This window comes from Gracilinanus agilis, chromosome 1, assembly GCF_016433145.1.
Source record: "Gracilinanus agilis isolate LMUSP501 chromosome 1, AgileGrace, whole genome shotgun sequence".
Taxonomy (NCBI): domain Eukaryota; kingdom Metazoa; phylum Chordata; class Mammalia; order Didelphimorphia; family Didelphidae; genus Gracilinanus; species Gracilinanus agilis.
The window spans coordinates 631,440,312-631,466,124 of record NC_058130.1 but is presented as its reverse complement, the minus strand read 5'-3'; the positions used below and the strand labels follow the sequence as shown (position 1 = coordinate 631,466,124).

The 25,813-nt window shown below is 35.6% G+C and overlaps 2 protein-coding genes across 6 annotated transcripts in view; one reads left to right on the top strand and one right to left on the bottom strand.

The window, feature by feature from the left end:
• Positions 1-145: 145 nt before the first annotated feature.
• On the top strand, positions 146-7,406 carry RBM12B (RNA binding motif protein 12B). 2 transcript variants are annotated; one of them, XM_044658192.1, is made up of 3 exons: positions 146-437; positions 3,754-3,810; positions 4,470-7,406. In XM_044658192.1, the coding sequence occupies exon 3, from the start codon at positions 4,498-4,500 to the stop codon at positions 6,733-6,735; it is 2,238 nt and encodes a 745-aa protein (XP_044514127.1). In that variant the 5' UTR covers positions 146-437; positions 3,754-3,810; positions 4,470-4,497; the 3' UTR covers positions 6,736-7,406. The 2 variants fall into 2 exon arrangements, with proteins under 2 accessions (XP_044514127.1, XP_044514126.1); XM_044658191.1 differs by lacking the exon at positions 146-437 and adding an exon at positions 471-713.
• A 3,152-nt stretch (positions 7,407-10,558) lies between these two features.
• Positions 10,559-25,813, bottom strand: part of CIBAR1 (CBY1 interacting BAR domain containing 1) — a 44,144-nt gene continuing 28,889 nt past the window's right edge. For 2 of the 4 annotated variants that reach the window (XM_044668413.1, XM_044668401.1), the window contains 3 exons: positions 21,921-22,034; positions 18,687-18,806; positions 10,559-11,763 (listed from right to left, as the gene is read on the bottom strand). In XM_044668413.1, coding sequence (XP_044524348.1) covers positions 11,674-11,763; positions 18,687-18,806; positions 21,921-22,034 — 324 coding nt within the window. In that variant the 3' untranslated portion in view covers positions 10,559-11,673. The remainder of the gene's footprint in view (positions 11,764-18,686; positions 18,807-21,920; positions 22,035-25,813) is intronic. The other 2 variants (XM_044668420.1, XM_044668407.1) reach the window with 2 other exon arrangements.

Below are 25,813 nucleotides of genomic sequence, written 5' to 3'. Positions count from 1 at the left end.
GGGGGGGGTGCTGGGGGTGGGGAGGAAGCGGGTCCGAAGCCGAGGCCAAGGCGGGTCCCGCCCGCGCCGGAGAAGGAAGCGGCGGAAACGGCGGCGGCAGCAGCAGCAGTAGCGGCGGCGGCGGCGGCGGCGGCAGTGGTAGCGGCGGCCGCGCAGGGAAGTAACCGCCGCCACTGCTCTGGGCAGCGCCCCGGACACGAGCGCTGTGCCGTAGCTCCCCGCCGCGCGGTCCTCCCGATCGCGGGCAGCCGCTGCCCGTGTCCCTCTCTCTGATTCTTTCCCTCCTCTCTCTACGTGTTAACACCCTCTTCTGTGCTCTGGGGCCGTGGCTCTGGCCCTCCAGCGTAGTTACGGTCGGGGGAGGCCCAGGCCCTCCTCGATTTCGGGGAGGCAGGAGGCGGCAGCCGCGTGCCTACCCCCCGGCTCCCCCGAGTTAGGTAGGATGGAAGTAGCGGGCGACCTTGGCCGAACCGCGGGATAGGGGTGCTAGCCTTCCTGGGGGAAGTGAGTGACTGAGTGCCCTCGGCCCGGCCAGGGAGACGGACGGAGGTCGCCTGCGAGGTCGGGCTTGATTGACCCAGGGGGCTGGCCTCGGGCCTGGGGGACGGCGTCGGATCCCATCTGGCGACCTTGGCCTGGCGGGAACGAAGGAGCCGCTTGACTCTCTTGGGAATGTGGACGGACTCTAACGGCATTTGGCTCTAGAACCCGTGGTAATGGAGGCCCCTGGAGGACCCCCCCTTTGAGGAGGATGGAGGATGTTGAGGGGAATCCCGTGCACCCCGTGGAATCCATCGTCTCCATTATTTTCTTGTGTCTATCGGAGACTAAGGCTCTGGGCAGTCAGTCAGTGGCTTTGGCGCTCAATTTCTTGAGAGAATCGTTCCCAAAGACACCCAGATAGACAGTCCACCGATCCTAGAAACTAATTGAGAATGCCAGAGGAACAGAGACACCCTTAGAGTTGTTGGGGGTTTCTGAAGAGTTATGGTATCGATCACGTTTGTTCTAAGAATCTGAAAGGAAAATCACGGTTTTTAGTCGTCTTGTCTGGAAGTCAACAGATGGTGTAACTAGTTAAAGGCACGTAGAGCGGAATTGATGTCGGAATTGAATAGCAGTTTTTTGCGGACGTGTGTTTTTTGGTTCAAATTAGAGGAAGACTATAATTTGTTCATTTTTAAGGAAGAATCGGTAAAAAACATTTTTGCTTTTAGTGGTTGTGTAATCTCGGTGTCTTTGTTGCAGTTGAGTTCGCTTTTAAATGAACTTTATTGTAACTTGCCTTCTCATTTCAAGTTTTTTGTTGTAGCTAGCCAATCCGTGTGCAAATCAACAAAAGTAGGCTGACTTAAATTTCTCTACTTAGTTTAGAGTATGGTTGAATGTGTTTTGTGTTACTGTCATTTTGTCTAATTTGTGTGTGCGTATCTGTGTGTAAGTGTTTGTAAGTGTGTGTGAGAGGGTAGACCTGAACAGGCAAACTTAATTTAAAGAAGCAACTTGGTAGTTCAACAAACTTTTGAAAGATGATGACCTTTGGATGTGTTTGGTTAGCATGCCAGATGGATTTCATTATAGAGTGAAAAACTTACCCATATTACTCTGAAGATCAAAATGTTTTTATGAAATGTATTGGAATGTTAGGTGTAGCTGGGGTGCTTCTTTGGAATACTATTTGCTACCACCTTTAAAGAAAAAACAATAGTATAATTCCTGTGATGGAATCATTAAGTGTTCCCTGAACAACTTAAAAAATGTATTTTTATTATCAGTGTCATTTAGAGATGGTTTTGAACCTGACACTTTAACAAACCACCATATTCCTCAAAAAGCTTCAGGCTTAAATTTTCTTTTATAGCTGTAGGGAATATAAATGCTGTAGGAAGCCAGTTCATTTTAGTTTATGATAAGCATAATTTTACCTTACTTTAGGAGGAGGTGTGACCCTATGTTCTATAGTTAATATTGTTTTCATTTGTCTTTTAATCATAAATAAAAAAGTATGCTGGACATTGTGCATGGTAGAAAATTCTGTAGTTATGCATAGACCTAGTGCTAGAGAAGCTCACAGAGGTTTAGAGTGTTTACATCTACTTTTTGAGAGTGTTCTAGATACTGCTTTATAAAAAGAAAAGAATTCCTGGTAGTTTTTTCTTGATGGCTAGCATAGTTACAGTAAACTTCATTAATTTGAAATTAATCCTAATTCAAGACAAAGACTGGGTTAAAATTTTCTGGTATGAAAATATTTAGGAGTGAGGCTGTGTTTAATTTCCCTAATTTAAACAGTTTTCCAGTTTTAATTTTAAAAATATAAAATTAATTACAGAAGAAGCCTATTTGTTTACTACATAAGGCTTAGTAAAGACATTTAATTGGATATATTTTTAGTTCTACTTGACTTGGAAAGTAGTAAAAAACACTTTTCTAAAAAATTCCATCATTTGAACCTTTGATTAATTCTGACTGTCCTTTCTTTAAACTCCCTTCATTGAGAGTAAGTTTGGTGTAGTGTAAAAGTTCAATGGCCTTGGAATCAGAAGACTTGGTTTCAGTTCTGGCCTTGGCACTTACTTTTGTGGCCATGAGAAAGTCATTTCAACCTGCTTGAATCTCACTTATCTGTAATATTCCACCTCTCAGTCTATGATGGAGATAGTAATACTTGTACAACCTGTCTCAGAATTATTGTGAGAATATTCTATGTTGAAGTGATGTATAAATGTGAAACATTCCAAATTAATGTGATGTTACTGTATTTCACTTATCTTTCAACAGTTTATTTAGAATTTTTTGTAAACAAGTGCATTTTGATTGTTTTGAAATGAATTAAGATTGAATTGTACAGATAACTTGCTGCTTTGCCTGACTGATTTGGTGGGTAACTGGAATATAGTGGTTTTTTTAGGTAATCACATTTTTTTTGTGAAACAGTAATTATCTATAGGAATTCTAGTCTAGATTATGCTTCCGTTCAGTAAAATCTCATTTGATTTTCATGATGGTGTAGGAATTGTTTCAAGGTTTTGCTGAAAACTAGTTGTTTTGTGTTTTTTAAAGCTCAGTATATGAAAGTTTGTTTCTGTCTCAAAGTTAGGCACCATGTATGTAGTTATCTACAAGTGTCATAGGTGGTGACACTTGGTTAGGTTGGATTTGTAGTTTACATATGACAGAATGATTTCAGGCATTGTCTTTTGTGGGTTTTCTTTCCTTAGTACTTTGAATGTTTGGGCTATTGCTTTTTTTTTTTTTTTGGTCAGTTTCAAAAAAGGAGGAAGGAAGAGGAGTTGAACATTAATACAATCATAATCATGAGCTGGATTTTTGTTCCTTTTGTGGATGGAAGTAATGGAGGGTTTTCCTCCTAGCAGTCTTGGAGCTCTTGAGTTTCAACTATTCACTGTGGAACAGTTGATCATCACCTAATTTCAAGCATGTTTCCACCATTTGCTGACCTCAATTCTCATTTTATATTTTCTTTTCCACTTCTAAAATGGAATCAGTCAGATTACTTAAAAAAAATATTTAAGCAAAGGCACAATATGTGGCTTTTTGCTGAAGGAGACCTGATTTGCCCTTGGAACAAAGAAGAACATTCCATAATAATGTGCCCATAGTTGTGGTTCCTTACAGTGCTTCACTATTGTGTTATAGCCACTGAAATGGACATTCTACAGTAATCTGGCATTGTTTAAGACAAAATACAGATGGAGCAGGCATTAATTATGTTTCATTTTCTTTCCACAGTTAAGTTGGTTTTACAGAATTATCAGGTCTTCGAGAAAAAAAAAAATAAACAAACAGGTAAGCTGTCTAGAGCGTAATGCTTTTCACTGAGCCTTGTCAAAGATCATGGCTTTTCTCACAGAACTCTACCTGGAAAAATAGAATTGTACACCTGGGTACTCATGGCTTCTGCTCTTTATGTCTGATCTACAGTGCGCCATTGCTAGGTAGTTTTACATTGGTGAGCAGAAATCATCCACTGATAGAACTTGTCTGAGAACAAAATTCATCATGGTGGTGAATTATTTTAATTCAAATGTTTTTATTTTTGTCTTTTAATATTCTATCAGTTAAGACTTTTCAGTGAAAGAGAGATTTCTAAGTCAAACTGATACGAGTTTGGTCTTGGTATGAAGCAGCAATTGGCAGGCTGAAGCCATGCCATGGAAGATTTGATTTTTTTCTTTTTTCTTTTTTCTTTTTTGGCATTTGGATTGTGCAGGGCAGGTGATCAGGGATGTTTCTTAGAGGAAGAAGTTGTTTTTACTTTTTTTAGTTGGGATAAAGTTCTTCCCATGATTTCTTAAGAATAAGATAGGATCAATATGTTTTGTGAACTTGAGTCTCGCTTTCATTCATAAATCTTGAATGAGACAGAAACTAGTAATTAAAGGTTTAGTTTGTGCTAAGATATTCTAAAATAAGACTTGCTATTATGTGTACCTTTTTGTCTGCAGGTCATTATTGCTGTGGTTTGAGCTCAGCATGGCTGTAGTCATCCGTTTACAGGGGCTTCCTGTTATTGCGGGGCCTGTGGATATTCGTCACTTCTTCTCGGGATTGAATATTCCTGATGGAGGAGTGCATATAATTGGAGGAGAAATTGGGGAGGCTTTTATTATTTTTGCAACAGATGAAGATGCACGACGTGCCATGAGTCGGTCAGGAGGGTTTATCAAGGACTCTCCTGTAGAGCTTTTTCTTAGCAGCAAGACAGAAATGCAGAATACCATAGAAATGAAACGAAAAAGATTTGATCGTGGAGGAAGAGAACTGATATCAGGCTCCAAAAGACCAGGATCTAGTAGTTCTGGTGCATCAGGGGTTGGCAGCCTATCTAATTTAGTTGAGGCTATTAAGAAAGGAATAAATAAACCTGGCTATGATCCTTCAGATGATCCAGAGGCTGGTTTTCATACCAATGGTACACGACATGGTATTACTGGGCCAAGAAAAGAAACACGTACATTCAAATCAGATAATCGTTACTTATTTTTACGTGGCTTGCCATACTCAGCAACTGAAGATGAAGTACGTGCTTTCTTTCCTGGATTATGTGTGGATGGAATCATTTTACTAAAACATCCTACTGGCCGAAATAATGGTGATTGCTTGGTAAAATTTGCTACATCTCATGATGCTTTAGGAGGGCTTCAACGCCATAGACATTACATGGGCTCAAGATTTGTTGAAGTTAGTCCAGCTTCAGAGCAACAATGGATTGACTGTGGCGGTAGTGCAGATATAAAGGATGAAGTTCATTTCAGAAGTGAAGAGCGTTCTCCACAAAGAGGAATAAATGATGCACATTCAAAAAAACGATCGCGATCAAAATCTCCAAGAAGAATGAAAAGACGCTCTCGTTCCCCTCACAAATATGGATTTTATGTTCACCTAAAAAATCTCTCACTGAGTGTTGAGAAGAGAGATATAAAAAATTTCTTTAGAGATACTGATCTGGCCAGTGACCAGATTAAATTTTTGTATAAGGATCAGAAAAGAACAGGATCTGCCTTTGTGATGTTCAAGACATTGAGAGACTATAATTCGGCTCTCGCCTTGCACAAATTTATATTATTTCATCGTCAAGTTCTTATCGATCCTATATCTAAAAAAACAATGCTGAAATTCATTGAATGTTATGAAAAGAAAAGATCAGGGTCAGTTGGGAGAGAGAGACCTGGGCATATCCCAGAAAAAACCTACCGGGAAGGACATTCTGGCCCGAAGCTGTGCATATATATAAGAAATTTTCCATTTGATGTCACTAAAGTTGAGGTGCAAAAGTTCTTTGCCGGGTTTTCTATTGATGAGGATGATGTTTACTTGCTTTATGATGACAAAGGAGTTGGTCTGGGAGAGGCTTTGGTGAAATTTAAATCAGAAGAACAGGCGATGAAAGCTGAAAGTTTAAACAGGCGAAGGTTCTTGGGAACAGAGGTATTGTTAAGACTTATATCTGAGGAACAAATGCAGGAGTTTGGTGTAAATATTTCATCGATCCCAAGTGAGAAAATGCAAGATCATTCACAGACACGAGATAGAGATGAACATTCCCATTCAGTTGATACACAAGGACCGTCTGTACATTCATTTGGCCCCCCTGGAAAATTCCGGCATCCCCCAGAGGATTTTCGTCAACAACCTGACAATTTCCGGCATCCTCCAGATGATTTCAGGCATCCTCCAGACAGACACCCTCCAGATGATTTCAGGCATCCTCCAGACAGACACCCTCCAGATGATTTCAGGCACCCTCCAGATAGGCACCCTCCAGATGATTTCAGGCAACCTGATAATTTTAGACCTCCTCCTGATGATTTCATGTGCCCACCTGATGATTTCAGAGGTCCTCGTCCTTTCATGAATTTTGGACCCCCTGAAGGTGAACCTTTCGGCAGGTTTGATTTTGGAAACAATAACATGGGAGGCTTTCCAGAGGGAAGATTTATGCCTGATCCAAATTTCAATTGTGGCTCAGGTAGAGTAACTCCTATTAAAATAATGAATCTTCCATTTAAAGCAAATGTCAATGAAATCTTGGACTTTTTCCATGGTTATGGAGTAATACCGGAATCGGTTTCAATACAGTATAATGAACAAGGATTACCATTAGGGGAGGCCATTGTTGCAATGGTAAACTATGATGAGGCTATGGCTGCTATTAATGATCTGAATGACAGACCAGTTGGCCCACGTAAAGTTAAACTAATTTTGCTCTGAGGCTACTTATAAATTGAAATCCCCTTCCTAATCCCTCCCTTCCCCCACAGTATTGGTGCAGCAAAATGCATTTGTATAAAAAAAAAGTGTTTATTTTTAATTACCAAAAAACCCCCAAACCTTTCATTTTGACCATTTCTGTGAATGGAACAAGTTGTAAATAGTGGAATGTTTAGATCTTTTTTTCATAAGGTTTTTTTTTTGTGTGTGTGCAAATTGCCATCTAACTTTTTAAAATTTTCAACTTCATTATGCTTATTCTTTGACAGTGGAAGATAGCACTAATCCTTTAAATGATTTATGTAAATTTCATAGTTTAACTTCAAGAATTGAAAAGTAGAGTTGTAACTCATTGGGAAAAGGGACATTTTAATCCTTTTCACAGTCCACAGTATCTTTATACAAATGTTTAAGGAAATGTTAAATGATTGTTCAGGTATGACATTTTCAGTGCTTACCTGACTGTACAAATACAATTTCCTAATCTCCAACTGGGATAATACTGTATTTAGTCCCATGTTAAATATTTCAAAATGGACAGAATGTAAACTTGAAAATTTCTTCTGTGAAAATCTTATTAGACTTGTTAAATTGTTTCATATGTTCACAGGGATTCTTAAAGTTTCCATGTTCATTACTTTACAGAGAAAATAAAGATACAGCTGAATGGACCAACTATTCAATGTTTATTTGTTTTTGTAAAAACCCTATTAGGTTTTTTTTTTTTTTTTTTTACAAAAATGTATTCACAAGTAGATAGGATCAGATTTATTCTTAGTGTATAACACTATTTTTCTTTCCAATAATACCTGATAAATTTTTTAAGACACCTTGATTTATTAACTACATAAGTATGAGTCTGATGTAATATAAAATAGGAACTCGAGGTTTCTTTGAGGAAGAACAGACCAGAATGGTCTCAGAGCTAAATGCCAGTTGATCTAAGTTTGCATAGTTAATATTTATCACTTCTGGTTCCAAAAGAGATGGTTCTAGTAGATTTTACTGGTAGATACTTTTAGGGATCTTGGAATCTTTTTTATAGATATGAAATTAAGACTCAGATGTAAAATAATTTGCATAAAACCACACAACTAGTAAGTGGTAGGGTCAGGACTTAAATCAGGCATTCATTTCCCTCCTGCTTCTCAAAGATGTAAATTACCTTAGTCAAAGAGAACTGATAAAATCAGGTTTTATGAATATTTTTCGATATATTGGTACAAAGCTCTGGAAGTATTTAAAATTTTTGCAGCTTTTGTGAAGTTAATTGATGGATTTCATTTCAGCAGATACTTATGGTACTGTCATTTTGAGAATTCTAATATAGCAAATACATCACAACATGTTAAGTACCCATTAATTTTAAAGTTGCTTTTACATTAGGTTTAGCCGTTTCTAACATACTAAGGTGTCTTATACCTTCACTTTTTTTTTTTTTTTAACCCTTGTACTTCGGTGTATTGTCTCAGGTGGAAGAGTGGTAAGGGTGGGCAATGGGGGTCAAGTGACTTGCCCAGGGTCACACAGCTGGGAAGTGGCTGAGGCCGGGTTTGAACCTAGGACCTCCTGTCTCTAGGCCTGACTCTCACTCCACTGAGCTACCCAGCTGCCCCCAATACCTTCACTTTTAACATAGAAAATGTCATATTTTATCAGTATAGCAACAGGTCATTGTACAAAATATTTGCCAATAGGCTTCTAACCTACAAACAAAATTGCTTTTCTTTTAGACAAAAAAAAAAAACAAAACAAAAAAACCCCCCAAACCAAACCTGTTCCCTCTGTTTGAGAATCAGTATTGATTCTAAGGTAGAAGAGTGGTGAAGGCTGGGCAATTGGGGTTAAATGACCTGCCCAGAGTCACACAGGTAGGAGATATTTGAAGCTAGATTTGAACCCAGGAACTCCCAGCTCTGGACCTGGCTTTCTATCCACTGAGCTACCCTAGTTGACCCCCAGACTTTTATTTTTTAAAAATCCTTACCTTCTTAGAATCAATACTTTGTATTTTTAAAAAATCCTTACCTTCTTAGAATCAATACTTTGTATTGGTTCCAAGGCAGAAGTGGTAAGGGCTAGGCAATGGGGGTTAAGTGACTTGCTCAGGGTTACATAGCTAGGAAGTGTCTGAGGCCACATTTGAACCTAAGACTGCCTGACTTTAGGCTTGGCTCTCAATCCACTGAGCCACCTAACTGCCCCCCCTAGATTTTTATTTTTTGATGGTTCCTACAAACTTTCTCCAGCTTATTAACTTGGGATGGTTATGTTTTAACCATTAAGGTTTTCCTCAAATGCATCCCATCTCTTAATGTGACAGGTTGTCATTTAACCTTTTCTGGGCTTCCTGTTTTCTCATATGGATAAGGGAATTGGACATATTATTTCTAAGATCCTTAACTCTAAAGTTCAATAATTATAGTTTTCCTATGATTTTAATGTCAGGATTTCCTTTCCCAGTATACCAAATAAAAACTCATCTATTAGCTCTTAGAAATATTCCAATCATTGTATTCAAACCCAGCCCACCAATATCTTGATAGTTTTCAGTATACCACAGCATCAGTGGCTGCTGAAGCATATGTTAAATCTATTTACTTTGAGAAAAAAATAGCCTATTTAAAGTGACAGTGATGCTAGTGATCTAATGCAGTGATGGGTGGGCCAGATTGGGGGGTGGGCCCTGAAATGTTCTATCAATTTGCAGTGACATTATTCCTAATCTGATGAATAAAATGAGTAGGATGCAATACAATGAAATTTTACAAAGAGTTGCCTTAGAAACCGACTGACAGATGAGCATTTTGCCCCCTCTTAGTCTGCCCATCACTGCACTAATGAACTATAAGTAAGGGATTATGTCAAACTTTTCCATCATTCTATTGAGTATCAAAGACAATGTCATAAATCTGTGACTGAAAACATTTAAGACAGGGAGAGTCATTAATAGCCCTCAAATAGGAAGTTAAGCATTTTATCAAATGTGTTTTTAAACAAATTGTACAAAGGTCACAAGAGGTCACGATTTAACCAAATTTTCTAACAGAACTTTTAAAACTGCAGTAATGAAGGTAATGTACTCCATTAATATTAAGTATAATTTACTGGGTATTTTTTATGATTTAAATTTCATTGGCATTTGGTCTGTATAACACAAGGGCTTGGCAAATCTGTACCAAGGTGGCATCCTTAAGAAAAACTGCTTTGAAAATATCCTAATGAACTTTAAAAATTTTAGTAGTTAAATAATGCCAGGAACTGAGTGTAACCATTATCCTGTTAGAAATGTTGAGAGCTAAAAACTACTCAGAACTAATTTTCTGAGGTAACCCATTATCCTTCAATGAGCCATAATAATCATAAGCTGATTAGAAAAAGGGATCAAATAGTCAGCATTTGAAATTTTGAGGCATTAGTTTTTGAAAATAAAGGAATGGCTTGATACAGCTACAGAATATGTTAAATAAAAAACTTGTTCATGGGGTTCTGAAATTCAGAATTCTTAAGTTTTTGATGTTGATGAAAAAAAATTTTTAATTAAAACTTTTTTTTTAAAAATAGGACAGGCTGAGGCAGAGGGAACTTAACACTAGTGATTAGATATGGAGAAAAGAAAGCAATGTTATTAGGTCAGAGTATAATAGAAGACCTCCCATATGTAGCTAGCTCATAACTTTAGTTTTATACACATCAGATTGTTCCAACTTTTAAATGTTTTTACAGTTCATTTACAGTGGTGTATTAAAAATGTGTGATTATATATTGTAATAACTATTCTAGAAGCACTACCTTTATTAAAAATCAAATCACAAAACCAACATAGTTTCTGTAAAGTCTTTATTTTTATGTGTTGTGAATAGTTAGCTTTTCTAGTATTCCAAAGGAAATAAATTTCACACTTAGTAAAATATGCTTGTCTGGATCAATGAAATAAGATTACAAATATTTTCCCAGAAGGAAATCCTGGAAATGAAAAAAATGTCATAGACATACTAAAATCCTATGATTCAAATGTCTCCCAACTCGATATTTCCAGGTATAAGAATGAGTCATTAATAATAAGAATACATTTTAGTGTTTAGAAGTCCTAATACAATTTCAGAATTTCTTTATTAGCAGCCTGTGCCTCATTCCTCTGTGGGGAAATAGCATCTCAAAATAGGTTTTCCAAAGTCAGCATCACACATTGTCATAATTATGATTTTGAGTTCATGAAGACTGCTACATTTTTTCACAACCTACTTCCAATGTTTAAAATGGAATATATAAATACAACCAACTTCCTTGGACTAATTTCTTTTGCTCAGTTACCCCTGTTGGATTATTTAAAGATGTTACTAGGTAGATGTTACTAGGTAGATCTGACCTGGAAAATAAAACTTCCCAATTTTTGTAATTGATAAAAAGGAAGTAAAAACCATAAAGTACTTTATGGAACAATGCTTGTCAGAATGATTCTTAAAGGAATTTTAACTGATTTTTTTTAAATGAAGGTATGGAAACTGTTAGTTACATAGGGAACCAAGAGGTGATAGTTCTTTTTTGGCCACTGTCACATCTATTTGTATGATATGACAAAATCTTAAAGATAGCTTTCAAGCTAATTATTTTGAAGTTCTTTAAAGATGAAATTTAAATTTAAACAAATACCATAACCTCAGTTAAAGAATGAAACTAATGGCATATTTTTCATTTTAGCTACTTAATTTTTGGGCTACAGAAATTTCCTTTAATCATATTCCATTGTGAAGTTAATTCCTCAAAACATTTATTTTTAAAAACTGTTAGATTCTTTTGCAATATTTGTTAATGGTGTATATATGTATACATATGTACATGTTAATTTCTTATTGCTTTTTTTTCGGGACAATTGACACTCATTTAATAAGCCGAAGTTGATGATTTTGAGGGGAACTGTTAAAAGCACATATAAAATTAATTTTCTTCCTCTGTAACATCCAATTCGTCTTCATCCTCTTCATCATCATCTTGGCGATCTTTTCTTATCCGAGTGGTTGGAATCTGCTAAAAGTTTAACAAATAATTTCTTATCTGAATACAGACCAATCTATTTTCAGGATCCTTTAATAACTTAAAAATATATAGGGGCAGCTGGGTAGCTCAGTGGAGTGAGAGTCAGGCCTAGAGACAGGAGGTCCTAGGTTCAAACCCGGCCTCAGCCACTTCCCAGCTGTGTGACCCTGGGCAAGTCACTTGACCCCCATTGCCCACCCAAAAAAAAAAAAAAAAAAAAAAAAATACATGTAGCCCTTATATTAGGTCTACAACGAAGTCATGTTTTGTGATGAAAAACACAATGTACTCCAGCATGAAAAAAGGTTTAGTTAAATGGCTGAGGCCTTCAGAGGGCTTTGTATTAAGGTTTTACCTTGATCAGAAGGATATATGAACAATTTGTAATGGCAAATGCACCCTAAAAGGATGACTTAATTTTTGTGGATTTCAATACATTTATAAATCACAGCATTAAACTTTTAGGCTGTTAATTTGGCTCTTTTCTAATCCTATCATTTATAAATGAAGATTTGCAACACTATTTTCATAAGCCACCAGAAGCAAACCAGACATGAGATATTTACATGTAAAAAGTTTACTATTTTCAAAAAATCTTACTAAAATCTGACCTTTGAAAAATTAATCATAGATCAAAACTTATGTATTAAGGATAAGTTATTCTAAAAATTAAATGCACTCACACTACATGATACCCTAGCAATAAGCACAGATAAAATGTGGGTGGATAATGACTTAAAAATCAGTAGATAAGCATCAAGGACCATCTTATCTTGAACCCTGTGCTTGCTTAGGTTACCTGTAATTACTAATAAAGGTTCAAACATTAGTGATATTTTTAAATACAAACTTAGAAATCATTAGGAAATACAAACCTTGAAATTCAAAAGAAAAAGATTGAATCAAGTCATATCTTTTCTCATGTAATTATAATGTTAAGCTTTATATTTTCTTACACTTAAAAGCATTTTTATTTTTTGGCACTGGACCTGTGATTTTATTGGTTTAGTTTATCTCCATGGAAACTCCTTATCCCCAAATACAGTATGGTATATAAATTAACCATTAGCTTGCCTGCCCTCTGAATTTAAAATGCTTTTCAATTAACTTGTATATGTTTCATTTGCATATTGGCTTCTCTTTTAGATTGTGAGCTCTTTGAAAGCAAGAACATTTTTTGCTTTTCTTTTGTGGCTGGTCCCACTGCTTGGCATATAGTAGGCACTTAAAAATGTTTACTAACTTGACTTAGCATTTTAGAGGGTTGTCTGGGGTTCTGAGTTTAAGAGGTTAAGTATTTACTTTGATCCCATTTCTTCTTGTCATTGAGACTGTCCCTCTATCTACCATGTCACAATGGTTCTCAAAACCACTTTTTAGAAATATTTAATGTTTATTAATGTGTAGGATATTTTTCTAGGATAAAGAACACAAAGAGGCTCCCATTTTAACAGCCAGCCATCTGTCTTCAGATTTTCTATCTGGAGACAAATTTCAACAAACTAACTATGTTGTGATAGGCACTGGGGATGCAGACACAAATGTGAACAATTACCTATCCTTCATGAGCTTTCATTCTAACCCTGTATTTTTTTTTAAGGGTGAGTAGATGGTTGTTCCTTATGATCTGAGGTATTTTAACAAAGTACCAGCTTTGGAGTCAGAAAGACACATTCAAGCACAGTCATTCACACACATTAGTTTTGTGATGGTGGGTTAGTCACTTAACCTTTCACTGAACCCAGATAGCTTTATTTTTTCTTTTTAAGGTTAATTAAAAAAATTAACATGGATTTATTTTCTCTCACTCTTCTCCCATTCCAACTGTGGGAGAAAAGGAAAAACAAACCTTTGTAACAAAAGCCAGACAACTTGTCTAAGACTACAAATTCTCTACCTACCTGTGTCTATTAAACAGAACCAGCCAGTATAACTGGGGAAGAAACTGTAGAGGCTCCCTAAATTCTACTTCAAATTTTGGGGATGATTAATTTATGCCATACCAATTTATTTCTCACTCTACTGAAACCAGAATCTCTTTAGAAGACTCCCCAGCTCATCCATCTTAAGAGTCTGGGAATTCACCTGTGTTTTTTGCCCTCCCCCCCTTTTGCATTTTGGTAGTCATATGTTTTATATTAAAGTGATAAAGTATAGTACAAACATTTAATCTATGTATATAAAGCAATTTATCATATATATGCTTCATATTAAATTACATTTTTATATTAAAAACATTGAGAAGGTTTTCATAAGCTTCATTAGGTTGTCAAAGGAGTCCACAACACCAAAAAAAGTTACACTGTCAGTTCTTTTCAGTGGAATACATACATCTCTTTCCATTATCAAATGTCCTTACACTTTTTCTACCTCTTTAATGAAAACTTAGCTTTCTCATATTCTTTGCAATACCTCAGGAAAGCTCACTTAACCTATGGCCAGAAAAATGGGCGGGAATACTCTGCTTCCTAATGTAGACCATACCTTTGTTTTAAATATGAAAAATACTGATGCTTAAAAAAACATCACTGGGATTTCTCAATGAATCACAAAGAAATAAAAGTTAAGTCAAATAAAATATTGGCAATGCCTGATAATGTATTCCTGCACCTGCAAATTCACCATACTTTTCACACTATCATTCCTCCAAGTTAAAAAGGGATTTAATGTCTTTTCAGTGTTATTTTCCTTTATGTTACCATGTACACTGTTATAAACCATTCTCTTGGCTCTGTTTACTTAGCTTTGAATCTGTTCATAGTTCTTCATAAACTTCTGAGCTCTTCCTATCCATCATTTCTTATGATACATTCATACTCTACCACACTCATATGAACTATTCATTCAGTGATGTGAACTACAGACGAACTTGTGAATATTTTCTATTTTTTTTTGCAACAAAAGTGCTGCTATAATTTAAAGAGTTTTTTTTTGTCTAAAGCCAGTCCTTTACTAGCCTATCTCTTAACTAAAATCTTTTGATACTATGCAATTTCTGTATACTATTCTTATTTCTGTGACTATCATTTACTGACCTTCAGATGACTTGACTTTCTTGGTGAGTTTGTTAGCTGCCTCATGGTTATCCTCATTCCTTGCCATCAATTTTGGAGACTTTACTATTGCTGTGAATAACTTATCTAACAGCCTGATCTCAATTTCAACAAATACCATTTCCATCTCACCTCAGGATTCAGGATCTCCTGGAATTGTACTCTTTGCAGTTACACTTTGTTCATGACTACATAATCCTTCAACTCTTTGCCTCTTTAATCAATTTTTAATTTTGTAGCTTCATTTTCTATTTTCTCACTCTTTTCCCCACTTGCCTTTTTATCTAGCTTGATCTGCCACTTCATGGTTTTACCAACACAATTAAATTTAACTACACTAACTGAACAAAAAAGGGGGAGAGAGACTACCTCCAGTTTTGTTCATGACAACTCTAATGGCCTGTTTTTGTCCCCTCCCCCAGCTATTGAGTATCTACACCAAGAGTCTGTTCTAAACCTCTTTCCTTCCCCACAAAATCCCCAAATCACCTAAAGATTGGCCATCTGATGCTTCCCTATGCCTGACTCCTAATTTCCTCAAACTCAGCATTTTCATCTCTAAGAGGCAAATCACTCATTTGATCCTATTCATTACTACCTCTTTGATAATTTTTCTGTAAGTAGTAATGATCTCTCACTTATCTTTATCGTCTTCTACTCCATAGTTTCTTCCTATATGCTTATAAACATGTTTGTATTTCCTCTAGTCCTGACAACCTTTCCTTTAGATTTTTATTTAGCTACTGTCCTATTTCTCTCCCTTCATTGGGTTAAATTTGTTGAAAACATGTCCTGTCCTCCTATTTCCTTACTACTCACTGTCTTCTTGTGTAATCAGGTTCTACTCCTCGATTGCAACTGCCCTAATCATCTTTTAGTTACTAAAATCTGAATCACCATTTTCCATTCCTCACCCTTAAACTATGCTATTTTTGAGTAAATTGACTATACTGGATATTCATTATTCATGGATATCTCAAATCACCATGTCCAAAAAAAAGTTATATTGCTAAAACCTTGCCCCTTACACAAATCTCTATTTCTGTCAATGGAACCATATTCTTCCGGTCTCTTTAAATTCATAACTGGGATGTTATTCTTAACTCATTCAACCTCATTACACATTCCATGTGTCTCATCAGTTGCCAAATCTTGCCATTTCTACTTCCCAAACCTCTTGGTATCCAAACTACTCACAGTCACCACTTCAGTTCAGACTCTCATCAGTTGCCTAGACTAACCACAATGACATTCTAGATAATGTACTTGGAGACAGGAGGCCCTGGGTTCAAATCTGGCCTCAAACTTTCTACTTATGTGATCCTGGGCAAGTGACTTAACCCCAGATGCCTAACCTGTACCACTCTTCTGCCTTGGGACTAATAGTATCAATTCTAAGACAGAAGAATTTAAAACTATCCCTAAAAATCTATTCCACTCCAGAATTCAGCTGCTAAAGTGATTTTCCTTAGTTGTAGGTATGATCATTACACTCCTATTCAAACTATGTTTCTCTATTCTAGGATAAACTGAAAATCGTAGGCCCCAACCTACCTTTCTGGCTGCCTTCTACATTAATTCTCCTACCCATTCTATTAGTCCAGCCAAAATGGCTGGTATTCCTCACAAAACTCAACCTTCCATCTCCTGACCGTCTTTATACCATCCTCTGGGTCTAGAGTATCTACCTTTTACATGAAGTCTTTTCTGATCCTCAATTGCTAATTCATTTTCTTCTAACTACCTTGCATTTCTTTTGTATTCTATATAGACTTTCTGTGTATATATATTTTTTGTTTGTTTTTGTGTCCCCAGCACCTAATGCATTTTTCAGCACACAGCAAGCACTGAGCTTAAATAAATGCTTGTTGATTATTTCCTCTCTTGGTTTCAGAGATAGCATACTTTTTTGTTTCTCCATTAAAATTTTTTTTTATTAATTTTACTATTTATTTTTATTTTTATGTTTCTCAACTTCTAATTGATCTTTCACTGTCTCCTTTGCTGATTCATCATCTTCCTAGTTCCTTAATATAAGTGTTCTACAAAGGTCTGTCCTGGACCCTCTTTCCCCCTCTTTGTAGACTCAAATAATCTCATTTACTCTATCATCCCTATGAAAGTAAACTCCCAAATCTTATGAGTTCCAGGCACATACGAGTGTAAATTCAGAGTTGATAAGTATTTCAGATGTCACTTGGTGACAAAACTGAAGCACTGGGAGGTAAAAGTGACTTGTCCATAGTCTAATACAGAGTTAAGATTTGAATGCAAAGGCCTCTGGCCTCAGATCTAGCACTCTTTCCACTGTACTCTTCTACAACTACAACTAGTCTGAAGGAATACTACTTGGATGTTTATCATCACTCTAAAATCTGTCTGCCAAACTGAGATATTCTCTCTGCATGTTTCTCCTTCACTGTTGGAGTACTACAATTCAATCAGTCTTTCATAGTCAATATCTTGGCATTACATTTTCCTATTCTTATCAGCTAGCAAATCTTGTTGATTCCAACCACCATATCATTGACTTCTTTATTTCTACCACTTCTGCCTTAGTTATTAACCTCATCAACTTGGACCTATAATTATCCCTTATATTTCTCCTATAAGTCTTGCCCAGTCAAAGATTTTCATTTATTCAGACATTTCCAGTGGCTCTCTATTACCTCTCGTGGTAAAGTTTGAAGTTTTTTTACTCAACATTTGAGGCTTTCCTTAATGTAGTACCAATCTACAATTTCATCCTTATATTAATGTTCTCCATGTAACTGTAAAGTTTGGTCAGATTGGTTTATTTCATGGCTCAAATATGACAGTTCCTGTCCCTTGTCACTGCTCATACTTATTCTGTGTGCCCTATAAATTCCTCCCATTCTCTTCAGTGGCTGAATTTCTACCTATTCTTCCAAGCCCAACTCAAATGCCATCTCTTATATGAAATCTTAATCACTATTATCAACAAATAACATCTTCCCCCTTCAACTTTATGTAGCAATTCTCAGGATTATGCATGTCTTTCAACATTGTGTATTATAGTTATCTGTATTCCAGTTCTTGCCACCAGGCTCTGGAGGATAGAGATTGTTATCTAACCCTTTTATCTCCATTAGTGGCTATGCCACTGATATGTATATGAGTACTTAAAAAAAATGTTGGTTAGATGAATGAAAAAATGCATGAGCTTGCATCTAGTTGGGGATGCTCACAAACCTAATCATACAAAGTAGAGTGGCCAAATCAAAGTGATATAAATAATAAGTGCTAAAGGAATTGAGGTGAATCAATCAAAGTGTGGGGTGGGGGGAAGTGTTCAGTTATTTTTAAATGTACTCTAAAATTTTGACACTCAAAACAGGCTGGAGTTTCTTCAGGTTTTCTGGGTATGGAGGGAGGAAGAATGAAGAACAATGGATAACTGGATGTTCTTCTATAGGATTAATGTTCCTAGATCTGATGGCTTGGTAGTAAACTTTTCCTGATAATCAGAGAGGTCCAATATCAAGAATAAATTCTAGTTGGACAATTAATCCAATTCTGTTTGTATCTAGTACTAGCTATTTGTTGTCCTACATGGACATAATCAGTATTAGCACATGCAAAGAAGATCCACAATTCTCTAACCAACCAGACTTAGAATAATGAAATTATCAGCTCTCATAAAGGCATTTTAATCTAGTTGAATCAGTGAAGAAATGGAACCTCAGAGAGGTAAAGTGATTTGTCTAAGGTTACGCTGGCCTTATGCTACACCTTCAATAAAGGATTAAGAATCAGGTTTACAATAATAAGCTAGTATTTTAAGATTGCTAAGGTCCCTTTATATCTAAAAATTTTACTGACTCTCTGGTTTTAGCTTACCTGTCCTGATCCGGATATACACTTGATAGAAATAGATTTCTGAAGAGGAGATTTTGAATTTGCTCGAACAATATCTAAACGAGTTGAATAGTCAGGTGGATAGAGAGAGCTCCGAAAAATCTGTTACAATGACAAAAAAGTTATACATGGAGATGAAAATAAAATGTCAAATAATATTCTTAGTTAAGGAGCTTCTTAATAAAGATAGCTTATTACTTTAGATAAAGGCATGAATAATGTATTTTAAAAAAACATGTTATCTTTATTTTATTCCAGTAACACATTTACACTTAAGTTTTCCAAGGTTACATGATTCATGTTCTCTTTCTCCCCTCTTCCAGAGTTGACGAGCAATTCCACTGGATTATGCATGTGAATAATGTATTAAAAAAAACCAAACTACCAATCTATTAGATTAGGACTTCATTTTGGAAAGATTAAGGTTGAGAAGTTATGCTTGAAGATTAGAATTATAAACTATACAAACATTTGTTAAAATTTACTAAACACTATACACAAGAAATGAACTAGGCTCTTTAAGGAAAGAAAATTTGGGCAACATGGAACTCTTAGCAAGGGAAGCAAGTACACAAATAACAGGGACTCATCCAACAAATAATTAAAATTTACATTTTAAAGGGCATCCCTTTAAGCCTAAAAGATTTAAGACACTAAAAGGAAATTGCCAGGGGCAACTGGGTAGCTCAGTGGATTGAGAGCCAGGCCTAGAGACTGGAGGTCCTAGGTTCAAATCTGGCCTCAGACACTTCCCAGCTGTGTGACCCTGGGCAAGTCACTTGACCCCCATTGCCTACCCTTACCACTCTTCCACCTATAAGTCAATACACAGAAGTTAAGGGTTTAAAATTAAAAAAAAAAAAAAGGAAATTGCCTTAAGCAGTCAAAAAAATAAAGTGGTAGTACTTATTAATTTGAAAGCCAACTGAAAATAAAACAAAGGTTCAGGAAATGTTTATTCGTAGATAACTAGCTCCTCAACAGTGAATTAAGAGAGGTTTGTGATGTCTAAACAATGAATGGTTGATGGCACAAGACAACCCTGCTTTTCAACAGTGTCACTTAGTATAACTGTCAACTGGACTGGTCTTTTGCTAATTTCACTAAATGACAGTGGAAATATTGTAGGAAATTTATACCTTTTGGCACAAAACCTATTTTAGCTGAGTAAAAGAAGAAATAATTGATGGAGAGCTATGAGCCAAAATTACAAATACATTAATCCACTAAAGTCTTACTGAAAACTAAGCTCCTTCATAATTAAAATATTTACAGGAATTTTAACTTAGAAGTAACAGAGACTGCTTAAAAAAACCAACAACTTCATAATATGACTAGTTATACACAATCAGAAGTGCACCTCTGTATAAGTTTGTTTTAGCCCTGTTTTGATTTTACTTTCCTGTTCAGCTACAGTTACTTGGAGTCAAAAACAGTGTAGGAAAGGGAGGCCCAAAGTCTGCTTTTCTTGGATAATAGGATTATTCATAAAACATTTTAGTGATCCTCAAAGTTTTGTCAGGTATTCAAAGATATTTTTCTCCTTCACCCCCATATTGTACCTATAATTCGATAAATCAAATCAAGAGAATGTTCTATTTAGTCTTAACATAATGGTATACTTGGGGCACCGAGAGATTATATGACCCTGGATATATTTGCCAGTATATGTCAGAGGTGACTTGGACCCATGTCTTGATTTGAAAACCTACCCTCTAATCCACTATACCATGATTTTTTAAGGTACTCTTAGCAGAAAATTTTAAGCACATGTATAACCATCCAAAAAGTTTGGGTTACAACATTAAAAGCTTTTAACATGAAAGCATTTCTATGAGAAACTGTTAAAAAAAAAAAGCAATCAGGGAGCAGCTGTGTAGCTCAATGGACTGAGAGCCAGACCTAGAGATGGGAAGTCCTAGAGATGGGAGGTCCTGGGTTCAAATTTGACCTCAGATACTTTCTAGTTGTATGGCCCTGGGCAAGTCACTTAAACCTCTTTGCCTTGCCCTTACCACTCTTCTGCCTTAGAACCAATACACAGTATTGATTCTATGATGGAAGGTAAGGGTTTAAAAAACAATTAAAAAAAAAAAGCAATCAATAGTTTACTATCCAGGATAATGGTTATATATTAAAAATATAGTATATTTGAAACAGATACAATAAGAATAAAAGGACATGCCTATTTTAGCTTAGAAGAAACAATTTTTTTTCCTTTGCCAAAATCATCTAGGTAAAATTGCTAGTTCTTTTGCTTTGCCTGTTGATGGCTTCATTTTAATGGAAATGTAATTGGCATGTACTGTTAGCCAACTAATCAGTATTTATAAATATTCAAAAGAGACATCTCTAAAATGCCTAATTTTTGCAATCCTTTAAAAACGGAAGATAGCATGGTAGAGTGGAAAGGGTACTAGATGTGTAGTTAGAATGTCTGTGTTCAAATCTTAGTTCATTAATTGGATTTTCAGCAAGTCAATACCTTTGAGCCTCAGTTTCCTCATCTATAAAACGAGGGGATCTGGCTAATGACCTCAGATCCAGCTCAATCTATGAATAAAATTTCACTAAGCTCCTTCCTTACCATAGTAGAATGGCCAATTGCCATACTGCTTGATGGCCAGCTTTTTATAATTAATCCCTCTGAATTTACCTATACTAGTACTGAGATGAGGGGCATTTCTAGCACTGGATCTGTGAGAACTCACTTCTATACCAAAATGAAGAATGGAGATGGAGGATTTTCACATTTATTTTCCTATATAATAATTATATTTATAATAGTTTAATTTATTAATAATTGTAGGATCACTATTAAAATTCAACCTAAATAAACACCTATAATTTGAAAAGCAAAAGTGATAAGGCATTTATCCTGTTTTTTACCCTATAAAATAATTAAATTTCACACTTAAAAGGCATAAGTTGAATGTCAATTTAACAAAATTTTCAATGGATAAGGGCTGAGGAAGATGCAGAGATAAACAAAACATCTGACACTGAGGATGTTTCAATCTAATGGAAGAAGCCATGTAAAATTAGTATAACAAAGAATGTGTAGTTCACAAGAAGTCTATAGTTTAAGAATCCAAAGGAAAGAGTGCTATAATGTACAAATTATCATTACTATCACCATGTTCTAGTTTAAGACAAAATCATGAAAACTTACCCAGTATACCTTCAGATTAATGAGAGAAAGAAGCTTATTCCTACCTCTAGATCTTCTTCTTCATCAATCTTCTGTATATTTTGGTAGGCAGCAGTGTAGACTTCTAAAGCTTTACCATGGAACAGCATTTCAATAGTTATAAATTCTGAAAATATATTCTAAAAAGAGAAGTGGAATTTTATTTAATCATGTTAATCTATAATAATTAAAAATATATTTTTTTTCAAACATTCTGTGAAATGCTGAGATGTTTATCTGGAACATGTTGGGGAACTGAGAAGATGTAATGTCAAGTGAGTATAATTATATGAGGACTTTTTTGTTTTTTTTTTAGAAAACCCTTTCCTTCTGTCTTATAGTGGATACTATGTATTGGTTCTAAAGCAGAAGAGTGGTAAGGGCTAGGCAATGGGGGTTAAGCGACTTGCCCAGGGTCACACAGCCAGGAAGTAGGTCTGAGGCCACATTTGAACCCAGGACCTCCTGTCTCCAGGCTTGGCTCTATATTAACTGAGCCACTTAGCTGCCCCTAGGGAACTTTCCAAGTATTACCTCTACTTGCTATTCATTTTCTTTTTTAGTTTTGGTCTGCACTTCCACCTGACAATATGTTTTCAGTTGTCAATGAGGACATGAGTTAGATAAAGATACTAATCTATGTACTCTGTCCTATCCCATATTTACAGAGCAGGGATTATTTTATTTGTTTCATTGTATCCCGAGCATTTAGAAAAGTGATTGACACATAGTAGGCCTTTTAAAAATGATTGCGAGATTGATTATATATCTTTAGATGAATCATATACCTATAATGCTGCTTCCCAAAGTAACTGTTAAGTTCAAATATGACAATCTAAATTCCCAAGTTTAACATTTAAAGTCTTTCACAATTTTGCCTCTCTTAACTTTTCAATTTTAATGACCTCTACTCTCCTTCAAACCTTTCAAATTGGCCTACCTATTCCAGAAACCCAGTATTCCATCTCTTGCTTTTCACTGCCATTGTACTGACTGCTTCATGCCTGGAATGGTACCTACCTAGTGCAGTGAATAAAGCATTGGGCCTGGAGTCAGCATTACCCAAGTTCAAATCCAGTCTTTTAGGTAAAGAAGTTTGAACTTAGTAGGCAATAAAGCACCACTTAAATTTTTTGAGCAAAGGAGTGATATGACCATATCTATGCATGAAGGCTTTGTGTTCAGCAAAATGGATACACTGAGATTGAAAAAATAGACTTTTCATTCCAGGAAAGTTTCGTTCTGCATTAATGCAGACTTCAATTAACACAATGAGAATTTAAACAAGGTAGGAGAGACTATATACATGGGGAGAATGCACAGTTATATTGAAATAAGAGAATATCCTCCAGATACATAATCTGGAAATCTTCCAGATTTCAAGTACTGTTTTACTGACCTACTGGAGGAAGGAAGTTGGAAGGATTATAGAAAAAGGAACTAATTTTGCTACATTGATGGCTCTATAGTTCACATATGACTTTTTCCTCTCTATCCCTGGTTTTCTGAGTTTCAACATTAATACAGTAATTGTCTATTTAAAATCATCAGAGATAATTACATTATCAACTTGTTCAACTACAGAGCTAAAAAACTAAAGAGGGAAAATGTTGTCCTGGACTATTTTAGAAGAGAATTTAAATGTTTACCTGCAATAGGGCCTCTTTATTAATTTACTGATAAGTTAATTTTGGTTTATTGATGTCTTTTGGTTAAAAATATTTAAACATTTAACATTAAGATTTCATTAATTAAAAACCTAACATTACATGTTCTATTCCAGTTTGTTAAAGTTTTCCAAATAATAAGCAAAAATGTCAGGCATTCTCAATTATGTAGGGAACTGAGTCAAATTTATAAGAATACAAGTCATTCCCCAATTGATAAATGGTCAAAAGGATCTGACAAGGCAGTTTTTAGATGAAGAAATTAAAACAATTTATAGTCATTTGAAAAAATGTTCTAAATCACTACTGATTAGAGAATGCAATTAAAACAACTGAGGTACAACCTCACACCTATCAGATTGGATAATATGACAGAAAAGGAAAATGATAGCTGTTGGAATGTAGGAAACTTGAGATATTAATGAGTTCAATTTCAAATTATGTCCAAAGGACTACAAAACTACATTCTCCTTGAATCCAGCAATACCACCACTAGTTATATATTCCAAATAAATTTCTTTAAAAAGAGGAGGGAGGATTTATTTGTACAAAAATATAACAGCTCTTTTTGTAGTGACAAAGAACTGGAAATTGGGGATATATTCATCAATTGAGGAATGGCTGAATAAATTGTGGTATATGTTTGTGATGGAATACCATTATACTATAAGAAATGAAGAACAGGGTTGGTTTCAGAAAAACCTAGAAAGACAAGAACTGATGAATAGTGAAGTGAGCAGAACCAAGAGAACATTGTACACAGTAACAGCACTATATGGTATCATGATCTACTGTGAAAGAGTGAGCTATTCTCAGCTATACATCGATACAAGATAATTCTGAAGGACTTTATGATGAAAAAATACACTCCAAGAAAAAAAATTGATGGAATCTGAATGTAGACAGAAGAATACTATTCTCACTTTATTTTTGTGTTTTGGTTTTATATAAATATTCTCTTACAAAATGACCAATGTGAAAATGTTTTGCATGATCATACACATATAGCCCAGATCAGGTTGTTTGCCATCTTTGGGAGGTGGGAGGGAAAGGAAGGAGGGAGACAATTTGGATCTTAAAGTTTTGTAAAACACATGTTTAAAGTTGTTATTGCATATAATTGTGAAAGAAAAAAAATATAAGGCAGTCCTTCAGATAAATATCAGACTTGATTCTTTATTATGATTTAACTTTTTATGCTTAACACGGTAAGGTATGAGTTAATGTGGCTTACCTGTCACTTATATTTACTTTGATACTTTCATACATTAGAAATACTGATTCTAAATGTTGCAAGAGCCAAAAAATACTTTACTCTTACAATTTATATTATCCTGACAATGGTTTCTCAATAACGTCATACATTAATGGTAGTCATATTACCATGAATACAACTGTAGTGACTTGAAATCCTGCTGTTTTATGAGGAAACTAAAAATTGGATGGTCAGCAACAATCTAAGACAACTACTCTCATAATATTTTACCCAATGTGAACCAATTAATAACCGAGGCAGTGCAAATACTTGCACTGAATACTCCTACAAATGAATACTTACATCTACTGAATTTTAGTAGTATGCCATTTTAGGTAGCTGCTTCATTTTAAATATGTGTCTTATCAAAATTAAATACTGACCTCCTTTTTTCTGCAATCTACCATTTACCAATAGTGATGAATGTAAAGTTGAATAGAAAGGGTATGATGCTGTTGACTGGCTCTTACATTTCAATGCCTAAATTCAAAATCTAGCCACAGCAGGCATTCCTACCAAACCAATCTAGCTTTCTCCATTCAGTATTATATAGAAAGTCAAATGTCAGTCAGAAACAAAACCCAGGTGTCCTATTATTGAATAAAAGGATCCTACCTTTCCAGCATTCTTACACTTTAATCCCTTCCTTTAATGCACTATTTAATCCAGTGACACTGACCTTGCTGAGCCTTACATATGACATTCCATGCCTGGAATTCTCTTCTAACTTCTCTTCATCTCCTAGATTCGCTGGCATCCTTCAAGCCTCAGCTAAAAGCCCACCTGCTAGTGTTTTCCCTTTGTGATTATCTTCAGTTTTCTTGTATGTATTGAGTTTCTGTGTGGTTATTTCTCCGTTAGATTGGGAGCTCCTTGAAAGCAGGGACTGTCTTTTGCCTTTCTTTGTATCTCTAGTATTTAACACCATTTTTTGGAACATGTGAGGCATTTAATAAAGGCTTTTTGATTTAGGATTTGGAAAAGGAGAATATGTGTA

Coding starts and splice junctions, on each gene's coding strand:
- RBM12B (XM_044658192.1), top strand. CDS start 4,498: ATGGCTGTAGTCATCCGTTTACAGGGGCTTCCTGTTATTGCGGGGCCT.